Raw genomic sequence first — 13,214 nt, forward strand, 5'->3', positions numbered from 1 at the left:
GGTCCTGGGTTCTAGCCCCGGGGTAGTCCAACCTTGGGGGTCGTCCCGGGTCGTCCTCTGTGTGGAGTTTGCATGTTCCCCCCGTGTCTGTGTGGGTTTCCTCCCACAGTCCAAAGACATGCAGGCCAGGTGACTCGGCCGTACTAAACTGTCCCTAGGTGGGAACACGTCTGCCCTTTGGACTTGCGGCCTGTCCAGGGTGTCTCCCCGCCTGCCGCCCAATGACTGCTGGGATAGGCTGCAGCATCGCCGTGTCCCTGACAGCAGGATAAGCAGTTTGGGTAATGGATGGATGGATGAATGTACTGTGACTTGTAAGTGTGCAAGCTGCCGCATCCAACTTGCCTGTATGGGATAAATAAAGTTGTATTAAATTGAACTGAAATGGTCTCAGATCAGATCCTGTCCGGACATTTTCTCTCGTCTCCCTCTCAACTGTCTCACTCGCTCAGCAAATAAATAATAACGTGAAGGTGAGTAGGTTGGCCACTGTCCTTCAACTACAACAGCGAAGAACTCCTATACTGCTGTATTCCTCTGTATTCCTCCTCCCGTCGGTCGGTGATAACCTGTTTCTGTTGCACTGCTTTTTTCTGTCAGGTGGTGTTTCACGATGTCGCGGCCCTCACACGGAAACTGTTTCCTATCGTTGAAGCCATGCAGAAGCACTTCAGCGCCGGCTCCGGGGCTTACTACAGCGACGCCATCTTTTTCTTGTCCATCGCCATGCACCATATCATGCCTCCAGGTAAGACCAGTGTCCGCCTCTCAGATTTCTCACATTCCTTGGTCGGTACGTTAATCAGCTTTTGTTGGAAGTCACTTGGGAATAGTCTTCTGGGCATCCGGGGAGCGTAGCAGTCTATTCCATTGCCTACCAACACGGGGCTCGCCGGTTCAAATTCCCATGTTACCTCCGACTTGGCTGGGTGTTCCTAAATACACATTTGGCTGTGTGTGTGGGTGGGAAGCTGGATGTGTCGATTTGTGTCCTGGTTGCTGCACTAGCGCCTCCTCTGGTCAGTCAGGGCGCCTGTTCGGAGGCGGGGGGGATAGTGTGATCCTCCCACGCACTACGTCCCCCTGGGGAAACTCCTCACTGTCAGGTGAAAAGAAGTGGCTGGCGACTCCACGTGTATTGGAGGAGACGTGGTCGTCTGCAGCCCTCCCCGGATCAGCAGAGGGGGTGGACACCCAGAGTGCTTCACAGTGAAGGGGGGGGGGGGAACTCACCTCAACCACCACCAATGTGTAGCGGTAGCACCCACCTGGATGATGCACGGCAGCCATTTTGCACCAGAATGCTCACAACATAATCCCCTTGAGGTGGAGAGGGAGGAATCATTGAGCAAACTACACAGGGGGATGATTGGGTGGCTAGATGGAGAGAGCCAGGTTGGGAATTTTGCCAGGACTCTGGGGGACCCCCTACTGTTTGCAATAAGTGCCATGGGGTCTTTAATGACCACAGTGAGTCCTGGCTCTCTCTTTAACATCTCATCTGAAGGACGGCATCTCCTACAGCACAGTGTCCCCATCACTGCATTGGGACTTTTTGTTGATTATTAGGACCAGAGGGAAGACTGCACCCTACTGGCCCACCAACACAGCTTCCAGCAACAACTCAGTTGTCCCGGAAGGTCTGCCATCCAAGTACTAGCCAAGCCCATATCTGCTTGGCTTCTGTTATTCAGCAGAACTAGGGTACATGTTGATATCGCTTAAAGAAACAACAAAACAGGAAGTACGGTGGTGCTTGAAAGTTTGTGAACCCTTTAGAATTTTCTATATTTCTGCATAAATATGACCTAAAACATCATCAGAATTTCACACAAGTCCTAAAAGTAGATAAAGAGAACCCCATTTAAACAAATCAGACAAAAATATTATACTTGGTCATTTATTTATTGAGGAGAATGATCCAATATTACATATCTGTGAGTGGCAAAAGTATGTGAACCTTTTCTTTCAGTATCTGGTGTGGACCCCCCCCCCCTCCCCCCTTGTGCAGCAATAACTGCAACTAAACGTTTCTGGTAACTGTTGATCAGTCCTGCACATCGGCTTGGAGGAATTTTAGCCCATTCCTCCGTACAGAACAGCTTCAACTCTGGGATGTTGGTGGGTTTCCTCACATGAGCTGCTCGCTTCAGGTCCTTCCACAACATTTCGATTGGATGAAGGTCGGGACTTTGACTTGGCCGTTCCAAAACATTAACTTTATTCTTCTTTAACCATTCTTTCGTAGCACAACTTGTGTGCTAAGGGTCATTGTCTTGCTGCATGACCCATGTGCTCTTGAGATTCAGTTCATGGACAGATGTCCTGACATTTTCCTTAAGAATTCGCTGGTATAATTCAGAATTCGTTGTTCCATCAATGATGGCAAGCAGTCCTGGCCCAGATGCACCAAAACAGGCCCAAACCATGATACTACCACCACCACCATGTTTCACAGATGGGGTAAGGTTCTTATGCTGGAATGCAGTGTTTTCCTTTCTCCAAGCATAACGCTTCTCATTTAAACCACAAACTTCTATTTTGGTCTCATCCGTCCACAAAGCATTTTTCCAGTAGCCTTCTGGCTTGTCCACGTGATCTTTAGCAAACTGCAGACGGGCAGCATTGTTCTTTTTGGAGAGCAGTGGCTTTCTCCTTGCAACCCTGCCATGCACACCATTGTTGTTCAGTGTTCTCCTGATGGTGGACTCATGAACATGAACATTAGCCCATGTGAGAGAGGCCTTTTGTTGCTTAGAAGTTACCCTGGGTTCCTTTGTGACCTGGCCAACTATTACACGCCTTGCTCTTGGAGTGATCTTTGATGGTCGACCACTCCTGGGGAGGGTAACAATGGTTTTGAATTTCCTCCATTTGTACACAATCTGTCTGACTTTGGATTGGTGGACTCCAAACTCTTTAGCGATGGTCCACAACTTTTCCATCCTGATGAGCATCAACAACGCTTTTTCTGAGCTCCTCAGAAATCTCCTTTGTTCTTGCCATGACACACTTCCACAAACCTGTGAAGACCAGACTTTGATAGATCCCTGTTCTTTAAATAAAACAGGGCACCCATTCACACCTGACTGTCATCCCATTGACTGAAAACACCTGACTCTAATTTCACCTTCAAGTTAACTGCTGATCCTAGAGGTTCACATACTTTTACCACTCACAGATATGTAACATTGGATAATTTTCCTCAATAAATAAATGACCAAGTATAATATTTTTGTCTCATTTGCTTAATTGGGTTCTCTTTATCTACTTTATCTACTATCTAGGACTTGTGTGAAAATCTGATGATGTTTTAGGTCATATTTATGCAGAAATATAGAAAATACTAAAGGGTTCACAAACTTTCAAGTACCACTGCATTTTTATTTCAGGACTCAGGAAGACTTTATTAGTCATTTCATTTCATGTACTTGTGTACATAAAATGAAACGAAATGCCATTTCCCCCAGCCCACAGCAGTGCAACACAAAGACAAAAACACATCCAAAAACTACAAGAACCACAAGAACAGATATATCCAAACTAACACATATATCCAAACTAAACCAAAAAAAAATCACTGTCCAAGGGAACGAACGCCAGCCAGGATGACTGTCGGCACTGCCCGTCTGCATGGGTTAGCAGTTAGGCTAGCCTGCCCCACATCCTGTCAGACCGCCCTCAGTGTTTCTTCCTTGGGCGCAGCTCCAGGCAGGGGCCATGGTCCCTGGGCCCACCGGACGAAGCAGACCAAGCTCTCCCAGCCGATCCAGTGCCAGCTGTCCCAGCCAGACAGCCTCGACACACCTCCCTGCACGCTATACTACGACGACATCAAAAACACCACAGACAACACCAGGTGAGGTCGCTGCCAGACCGCCATCGGTGTTATCAGAACTGCCGGTCTGCATGGGCTAGCAGTTAGCTTAGCCTGCCCCGCTACCGCATCCTGTCAGACCGCCCTCGGTGTTACCTCCTCGGGTGCAGCTCCGGGCAAGGCCGTGGTCCCTGGGCCCACAGGACGCAGCGGACCAAGCTCTCCCAGCTGATCCAGCGCCAGCTCTCCCAGCCATCAAACGAAGACAAAACTTAGACGTGGACATAGACAAAGACACCGCATGGACGGTACTGGGTGAGGCCGCTGCAAACGTGAATTCACGCCGCCATCTTCCCACACCACTTCCGGTGTGGGAATTCATTTTCAAGACGTACTGTTTTAATCATAATGTAATCTATTTGATTTGATTTGCTGCTTTTAACCAATGCATGTAAATACTCCATAACCGGCAAAAAGAAATGGTGCTTATATTGGACGTCGGTTATTAGATAACAGATTTCAGAATTAATCTGAAACAACAGATTGTGAAATGTGTATAACCACCTGAAAGCATTCTCAGTATGAGCGTGAAGGGCCAGTTCTTGTTTTGAGGGTTCGGTTTTTAATCTGTGAGACTTTCGGGTTTGAAAAGCAATTTTCGGTTCAAAATTGGGCTCATTTCTGTTGGATGACAAACCCCCTCCTTGGCAGTGAGGAACTCCTTTAAATGAGAGTCAGCGGAAAGTTTTGGCCAAATCGGAGGTTTTCGTCTGTTCCCACGACTGAAAAGTCTTACCTATTCCTTTGAACACCCCACGCTTGTTTTAAAGTCCGTGTTTGTGGACGTTGTGACACTCGGCAGAGCTTGTGTATTTAAAATGTGTAGTGTTTGACCCACTGAGTTGTGCTACTTCAGTGTGTAACCAAGCTTTTTCAATTTCTGTTCAGAGGAACCTGACATCTGCCGGGGTTGTGTTGCATGAGTCTGGACTGGAAGTGTGTTTGAACATATACAGAGTGTTTTAGTAGGTTTTAACAGTGTCTTCTATATGTTCCATGTATTTTTATGTGCTGGAATTGTTTCTTAAGAGCTCAATGCAAAGATATGAGAAGAAGAATATAAGCAAATGCCAGTTTTGTAGGTTATTTGAAGTTTGGCCTAGAGCAGCAGTACTCAGTATCGTCGTGCGTATGCAGGTTTACGGTCCAGCCTGTCGCTACCCCAGCTGAATTCCCTGGTGCACACACCTTTAACCAGACAGGGGAGGACTAATCTGTCTTGAAGTATTGGGTTGGAGGACAGTTTCCTTACACATGACTCTCCCTGACACATAATTGAGTATCGCTGGCCTAAAGAATATTGTTATTTAGTTTTATAGTAATCTCACCACTAAAATATCGCTTTATTGACGTTCTTCCTGGGGCGGCACGGTGGCGAAGTGGTTAGTGCAGTCGCCTCACAGCAGGAAGGTCCTGGGTTCGAGCCCCGGGGTAGTCCAACCTTGGGGGTCGTCCCGGGTGATCCTCTGTGTGGAGTTTGCATGTTCTCCCCGTGTCTGTGTGGGTTTCCTTCGGGTGCTCCAGTTTCCTCTCACAGTCCAAAGACATGTAGGTCAGGTGAATCGGCCGTACTGAATTGTCCCTAGGTGTGTGTGTGTGTGGGCCCTGTGATGGCCTGGCGGCCTGTCCAGGGTGTCTCCCCGCCTGCCGCCCAATGACTGCTGGGATAGGTGCAAGCATCCCCGTGACCCTGAGAGCAGGATAAGTGGTTTGGATAATGGAGGGATGGATGGATGAAGTTCTTCCTCTGTTGGCCATACAAATTGTGGTGTTGCTTTCACTGACTAAAATATATGGGGGCCCATAATGGGGGCTGTTGGGTAGAGAAATTGACCCCTCCGACTGGCATTGAAACTACTGTCACTCTCTCAAAGGAAACGTTTCTCCGTCTTAATTCATCTTCTAACCACTAGACTTCCGATAAACTCCCTCAGAGACCCAGCGTTTGAGGCAGAAGGAAGATTTTCCATGCTTGTATGTAACCCCCAGAGGTTTGGACATGCCGAGGCTTGGCGGTCCCAGCAGTAATTTTCCACCTCGTCTCGGGATGACAGGAAAATGTGTGAACTGCTCTGCTGAAGTGAGGGTGGCAGTGCCCAGGTTACTGGGGAATTAAGGCAATTGACGAGACTGCTTGTCATAGAGGCCTTAAAGCCACAATCCTGAAGCTTTACAAACAAACAAATGTGCTTTTTGACACTTTCCCTGGCTGCTGTGTCCATGACTATCCAAATCATGACAACTTCTCTGGTGCTTGTTGTGATGGTTGCTGTTGAGTAGGACCTCACCGGGGAAAAGGACACGTTGCATAGCACTCTTTACGTCTTCATAATAGCAGCCAAATGAGGAATAAGATGTCAGGTAGTGTTGAGTTTGAAGAAGTGACGTTGTTGTCTAACAAGAATATAAGACAGAACAAGCTAGGAGAAGACCTTTACCAACAGGTCAATATCAAGTAAAACCCAGTTTCAACCAGGCATTTTGGCTGGACCGACCAGCAGGCCAGCCCTAAAAACGCCATTGTCCCACTGACTCCCCACACACCAGTGACTGACTGACTGACTGATTGACAGAGTGACCACGTTAGCGTTGACTGACTGAGTGATCATGGTTCGAGTGACTCACTGAATGATCAGTTTGACACGATAGGGCTGCTGGATCAGGTGACTAATGGCGTCACTGAAGTTACCCGATTGGTTGGCTGAGCGCCGAGCGGCATGAGGTAGAGCGCACAGTTAAAGCGTCCCAAATAACAATCACTCTGACAAAACCCTCTCTGGCAAATTCACAAAAGGTTTGCGCGGCTCTTGCGGCCACTAAACCTGCACAAATAAGACGAAAGGAAACCGTAATTCTCAAAGCGTCTGCAAAGGGTGAAACGCATCCCTAACTGTGCTGCCAAACAAATAGCGTCCCGGTGCTCCGTTGGTATTCGCATCCATTTAAATGAGGTAATGTGCATACGTTCGGTGCGAAATGGGCCCCTTTCTATGTAAACGAGCCTCACTGCATAAAAGTCCAATTCACAAACACCACCGCTAACGGCCCCACGCCGTTAGAGTGAGAATTATTAGCCTCTTCACAGAGTTGGTGGTAACTGAAGCTCATTTATAAGGGGTGTCACGCCCAGACTTTCCAGTGATCGTGGCAGCAGTGATTGTAGCCAGGTGCACCATCGTCATGCCGGGCGTGCTCATGAGCGGATATTGCGAAGGAGAAACTCACTTTTTTATTTAACTGAGACCGAACTCATTCACAGATACGGGGTGCCAGGTCCTACAATTCTTGCTGTACTTGATGACATCAGGTTGGCCGGACCAGTAAAACACTGCATAATAACCTATAAATAACAGTACCTCCAAATATTTCCCATTCTTTTAATGTTAAGGAAGTACAAGTACATTCTGAAAATGTTCACAATTAAAGAACCATCCATTTACAACACAGATGATGAAAAGCCTGAGATGGCTTAAGAAAAGAAAAACAAGTGCAATTTCATCAACGTTACATCTCACTTTTTCTGCTCTGCCAGTCTTTTGTCATTACATGTGCATTACAGTTTACATGACGTAGGCTACTCACTGTTTAAATTGCTTCTGAAACCTGGCATCTCTTAGCCTTCACAAGTGCATCAATCTACTACTTTTGGCTGCTCCCGTTAGGGGGCGCCACAGCAGATCATCTGTTTCCATCTCTTCCTGTCCTCTGCATCTTCCTCTGTCACACCAGCCACCTGCATGTCCTCCCTCACCATATCCATAAACCTCCTCTTCGGCCTTCCTCTTCTCCTCTTCCCTGGCAGCTCCATATTCAGCATCCTTCCCCCAGTATACCCAGCATCTCTCCTCCACACATGTCCAAGCCATCTCAGTCTTGTCTCTCTTGCTTTGTCTCCAAACCGTCCAACCTGAGCTGTCCCTCTAATATACTCGTCCCTGATCCTGTCCTTCTTCATCACTCCCAATGAAAATCTTATCATCTTCAACTCTGCCACCTCCAGCTCCTCCTCCTGTCTTTTCATCAGTGCCACTGTCTCCAAACCATATAACATAGCTGGTCTCACTACCATCTTGTAAACCTTCCCTTTAACTCTTGCTGGTACCCTTCTGTCACAAATCACTCCTGACACTCTTCTCCACCCACTCCACCCTGCCTGCACTCTCTTCTTCACCTCTTTTCTGACTCCCCATTTCTTTGAACCGTTGACCCCAAGTATTTAAACTCATATGCCTCCGTCCCCTCCACTCCTTGCATCCTCACCATTCCACTGTCCTCTCTCTCATTCACACATAGGTATTCCGTCTTGCTCCTACTGACTTTCATTCCTCCTCTCTCCAGTGCATACCTCCACCTCTCCAGGCTCTCCTCCACCTGCACCCTACCCTCCCTACAGATCACAATGTCATCCACAAATGTCATAGTCCATGGAGACTCCTGCCTGATCTCATCCGTCAACCTGTCCATCACCATTGCAAACAAGAAAGGGCTCAGAGTTGATCCTTGATGTAATCCCACCTCCACCTTGAACCCGTCTGTCATTCCAACCACACACCTCACCACTGTCACACTGCCCTCATACATATCCTGCACCACTCCTACATACTTCTCTGCAACTCCCACTTCCTCATACAACACCACACCTCCTCTCTGGGCACCCTGTCATATGCTTTCTCTAAATCCATGAAGACACAATGTAACTCCTTCAGACCTTCTCTATACTTCTCCATCAACATTCTCAAAGCAAACGTCACATCTGTGGTGCTCTTTCGTGGCATGAAACCATACTGCTGCTGCTGATCATCACCTCTCCTCTTAACCTAGCTTCTATTACTCTTTCCCATATCTTCATGCTGTGGCTGATCAACTTTATACCTCTGTAGTTGTTACAATTCTGCACATCACCCTTGTTCTTGAAGATCGGTACCAGTATGCTTCTTCTCCACTCCTCAGGCATCCTCTCACTTTCCAAGATTGTGTTAAACAGTCTAGTTAAAAACCCCACTGCCATCTCTCCTAAACACCTCCATGCCCCCACAGGTACTATGTCATCAGGACCAACTGCCTTTCCACTCTTCATCCTCTTCATAGCTGCCCTCACTTCCTCCTTGCTAATCCACCACACTTCCTGACCTTCCCAACCTTCTCTCTCTCTCTCTCATTTTCTTCATTCATCAGCCCCTGAAAGTACTCTTTCCATCTTCTCAGCACCACTCCTCACTCGTCAGCACATTTCCATCTCTATACTTGCTCGCCCTTACCCGCTGCACGAGTATTATGCCGAATATTATGGTCCTTAAGCACTGACTTTTTTTGAACTTTCTCTTGGATCTTTTCTGCTTCCATCGTTGCTTAAGACAAATGCAAGCCGCGATCGGTGTAATGAGAGTCTAGTCTGCTAATTTGTGCATGATGAAAAATGAAGCTTTTAACATGTTCACATTTTAGAGAATGTAATTAATGTTTTCCTCATCAAATATGCATTTCATCCACCAGCAACCCAGTCGCTATTAATCAGAATTAATCATGCGATCCGCGCATTGCTAGCCGAGAAGCAGAAAAATGTGTTCTTGTGGCACAGAGTGAGAAATGACAAAGTTCCAAGCATTACATCTCAGTGAATTATGTTATGTCAGATAGACTTCTCTTGCAGATTAGTCATGGAAAATAAGAACTGTGCCTGTTTTCCTTTTGTAGCAAGCAGCAGAAAGTGTAAAGTTGTAGCATGAGGTGTTTTTTTTTCTCCCCAATTGTACTTGGCCAACTACCCCACTCTTCCGAGCCGTCCTGGTCTCTGCTCCACCCCCTCTGCCGATCCGGGGACGGCTGCAGACTACCACATGCCTCCTCCCATACATGTGGAGTCGCCAGCCGCTTCTTTTCACCTGACAGTGAAGAGTTTCACCAGGGGGACGTAGCGCATGGGAGGATCACGTTATTCCCCCCCAGTTTCCCCTCCCCCCCAAACAGGCACCACGACCGACCAGGGGAGGCGCCAGTGCAGCGACCAGGACACATACCCACATCCGGCTTCCCACCCGCGGACACGGCCAATTGTGTCTGTAGGGACGCCCGACCGAGCCGGAGCGAACACGGGGATTCGAACCGGCGATCCCCATGTTGGTAGGACATGGAATAGACCGCTACGCTAGCCGGACGCCCCCTAGCATGGGGTATTTGAGTTAATTTGCCTCACTTCACATCGCATGTCCTGCGACTTACGCGGCGGCGCACGTTGCGATGACGATGCTGAAACGATATATCGTGCAGCCCTAACACATCCCCACAGATATACGTACATTAAACAATCACCAACTTTCAGCTTTTAAGCGACATCCTTTAAGCAAATGAACTCTTCAAAATGAGTTGAGGAAGAAAAATACAGGCCTGGGCTGTGCATGACTTCATTGGGGATTGTTTTTAAAAGGTCTTGAGTGGCTTTACGGTATAGGATGAGTGTCAAACCAAACACGCCGTGTGGCCCCTGCTGAGTCCAGCCGAGTCTAGAGACACTCGCGGGCTCATGCTTGTTTTGATTCTGATAGCCTCGTTTCAGATTTTTACTTTTGTGGTACAATCATTAATTACAAAACCCCATCTGGACTTCCTTTGGTCCTCTTCACAGACGCACCGTAGTGATGAAGAATGGCCCTGGTGATTTCGATAGAGCTGTTGTCGTCATCCAGCATGTGTAGCAGAGCGGAGCGGGAAATTCATCCTCCCTTTGGCCTTGATCACAGCCAACAATGAGAGCAGACTAGATGCCATCTAAAGGCCACCCCCTGACCTACATATGCTCTGTTCTCTGCAGCGACAGACAGCTCCGTCGCTTCAGAATAAAGCGGAGCTACTCTGTTCTCAGTTTGTGCCCGTTTAGCATCGTTTGGTCTCATTCATCTGCCGTCCAACCAAATGGCCTCCCTAACTACTGCAAACCTGAAGCTCACGGGATGAAAAAGAGCACTCTGTGCAGACTGCCTCTGCAGTTGAGAACGTTTGTCTGTCGGCTCTCCCGAACACACCGTTTTGGTACACAACATCCTTTTCAGAGATTACGTGCCATGCGTGCCAGGGACGAGTCCTCGAAAGCTAAGGTCAGGTCCTGTTCTTTGTGCGTTTGCTGAGAGGGATGTGACATTTTGAGATGGCTGGTTTGGTCTCGTTGCAGATTTTCTTTCTATTTTTTTTTTTTTTTTGGTTATCGAGTAACGAGTCACCGATAACACAAGAACAGTTTCATCTGACACCACCGAAGCACCGGGAGTGTGTCTCGTGCTTCAGCGGGGTATTTCTCTCCTTCCTATTGCGCCTAACACGAAATCTGTAAGTGCTCACATAAAGACGGGTGTTAGGAACCCTTAACAAGGTTGACCTACTTTCTCCCTGGGAGGAAAGTGTAATGACTTTAGGTAACATATTCTCTCTCGGTTGTTGATGTTGTTGGGGGTGGTGACAGACGGGCACTCTGTGGTCTGTTTAGTGCCTCGGGCGAACTCCCAAGTCTCTTTACTACGTTATGCCCTCCATTTTTCTCCACCGTCCACAGGTTGCATGGACTATATGGCCACTGTGGCAGAGGACATGGAAGGCAGGTATTGATTTTAAGCCCTCGTTACTGCCATTTATCCCTTTTCCTCCGACATGAGTCATTGTAAATGTTCATGGTTGAGGGACAGGTTGGCAGAGGGTGAACAACCTGTTGAACGGGGGCAGATGCTGCCAGTCAAGAGAAAGCACTCGTTCCTGTTTTGGTCTGGATCAGATTTGATAAGACACAAGCTCACGGGGCGTCCGGGCAGCGTAACGGTCTATCCCGTTGTCTACCAACACAGGGATCGCCGGTTCGAATCCCCGTGTTACCTCCAGCTTGTTCGGGCGTCCCTACAGACACAATTGGCCGTGTCTGTGGGTGGGAAGCCGGATGTGGGTATGTGTCCTGGTTGCTGCACTAGCGCCTCCTCTGGTCAGTCGGGGTGCCTGTTCAGGGGAACTGGGGGGAAAGCGTGATCCTCCCACGCGCTACGTCCCCCTGGTGAAACTCCTCACTGTCAGGTGAAAAGAAGCGGCTGGTGTCGGAGGAGGCATGTGGTAGTCTGCAGCCCTCCCCAGCTCGGCAGAAGGGGTGGAGCAGCGATCGGGACGGCTCGGAAGAGTGGGGTAGTTGGTCAAGTCCAATTGGGGGGAAAAAGGGGGAAAAAATCCAAACAGAAACCAAAAAAGAAACGAGCTCGTTCCTCGGAGACGTTGGACTTCGGGCGAAGGTTTTACGAAACGAAGCAGCTTTTTCTCTGTGATCTGTGAATCCGATGTCTGCCAGCGTTGCTGATGTGAGCTGTCGCCACCCTGCCGCTGGTAAAAGCGTCCATCGACTTGTCTGCTTCTCCCTGATATTGGGTTGAGGGATTTTAAGGGATGTTGACTCTGTTGGCTATAATATCAAGTACCACATTCGTAAGCGCTACCCATTCCTCCACCACAAGGACCGGGACGTGACCCCTGTTGACCATCAGAAATAACGCTGACCATTCTCGGTTCTCTTTCTTCCATCTACACATCGTCTGAACCTAATGTACCTGCTGTTTTTGTGACAACTGCCTAGTTCATGATGTTAGGTCGCACATCCGAGTTGCCACCATAATGCCATCGCAGCCCCTTAAGTGCTGCGATGCTTTAGAGCAGTGTTTCTCAACCGGGGGTCCGCGGACCCCTAGTGGTCCGTGGTGTAATTGCAAGGGGTCCGTGAAAATAAAATATCTTTAAAAAAAGATTCTATGACATTTATAGAAATAGGATTATTTTACTCAAATGTGACTGAGACCTTTATCTACCTAAACTATAAAGGGTAACAGGACTTTTTTCTCTAATTACATCTGTTTCACAAGTGTAATTTATTGTATTTTAATAAGAGATCTCGCTCCCGTTTGCATTGTTAAAAGTTACTGAATACATATTCTGTTTTGTTACATATATCTGAAAGTTACTGAATACATATTCTGTTTTGTTACATATATCTGAAAGTTACTGAATACATATTCTGTGTTGTTACATATATCTGAAAGTTACTGAATACATATTCTGTTTTGTTACATTTATCTGAAAGTTACTGAATACATATTCTGTGTTGTTACATATATCTGAAAGTTACTGAATACATATTCTGTTTTGTTACATTTATCTGAAAGTTACTGAATACATATTCTGTGTTGTTACATATATCTGAAAGTTACTGAATACATATTCTGTTTTGTTACATATATCTGAAAGTTACTGAATACATATTCTGTTTTGTTACATATATCTGGAAGTTACTGAATACATATTCTGTGTTGCTACATATATA

General features: G+C 47.3%; 1 protein-coding gene across 1 annotated transcript in view; it reads left to right on the forward strand.

Annotated features, from left to right (window-relative positions):
• Window positions 1-13,214, forward strand: part of xxylt1 (xyloside xylosyltransferase 1) — a 62,750-nt gene that overhangs the window by 17,053 nt on the left and 32,483 nt on the right. Inside the window, exon 3 of the mRNA XM_056277604.1 lies at window positions 601-748. Within this exon, the coding sequence (XP_056133579.1) occupies window positions 601-748 (148 nt within the window). The remainder of the gene's footprint in view (window positions 1-600; window positions 749-13,214) is intronic.

The sequence above is a fragment of the Lampris incognitus genome, chromosome 3 (assembly GCF_029633865.1).
Source record: "Lampris incognitus isolate fLamInc1 chromosome 3, fLamInc1.hap2, whole genome shotgun sequence".
NCBI classification, from domain to species: domain Eukaryota; kingdom Metazoa; phylum Chordata; class Actinopteri; order Lampriformes; family Lampridae; genus Lampris; species Lampris incognitus.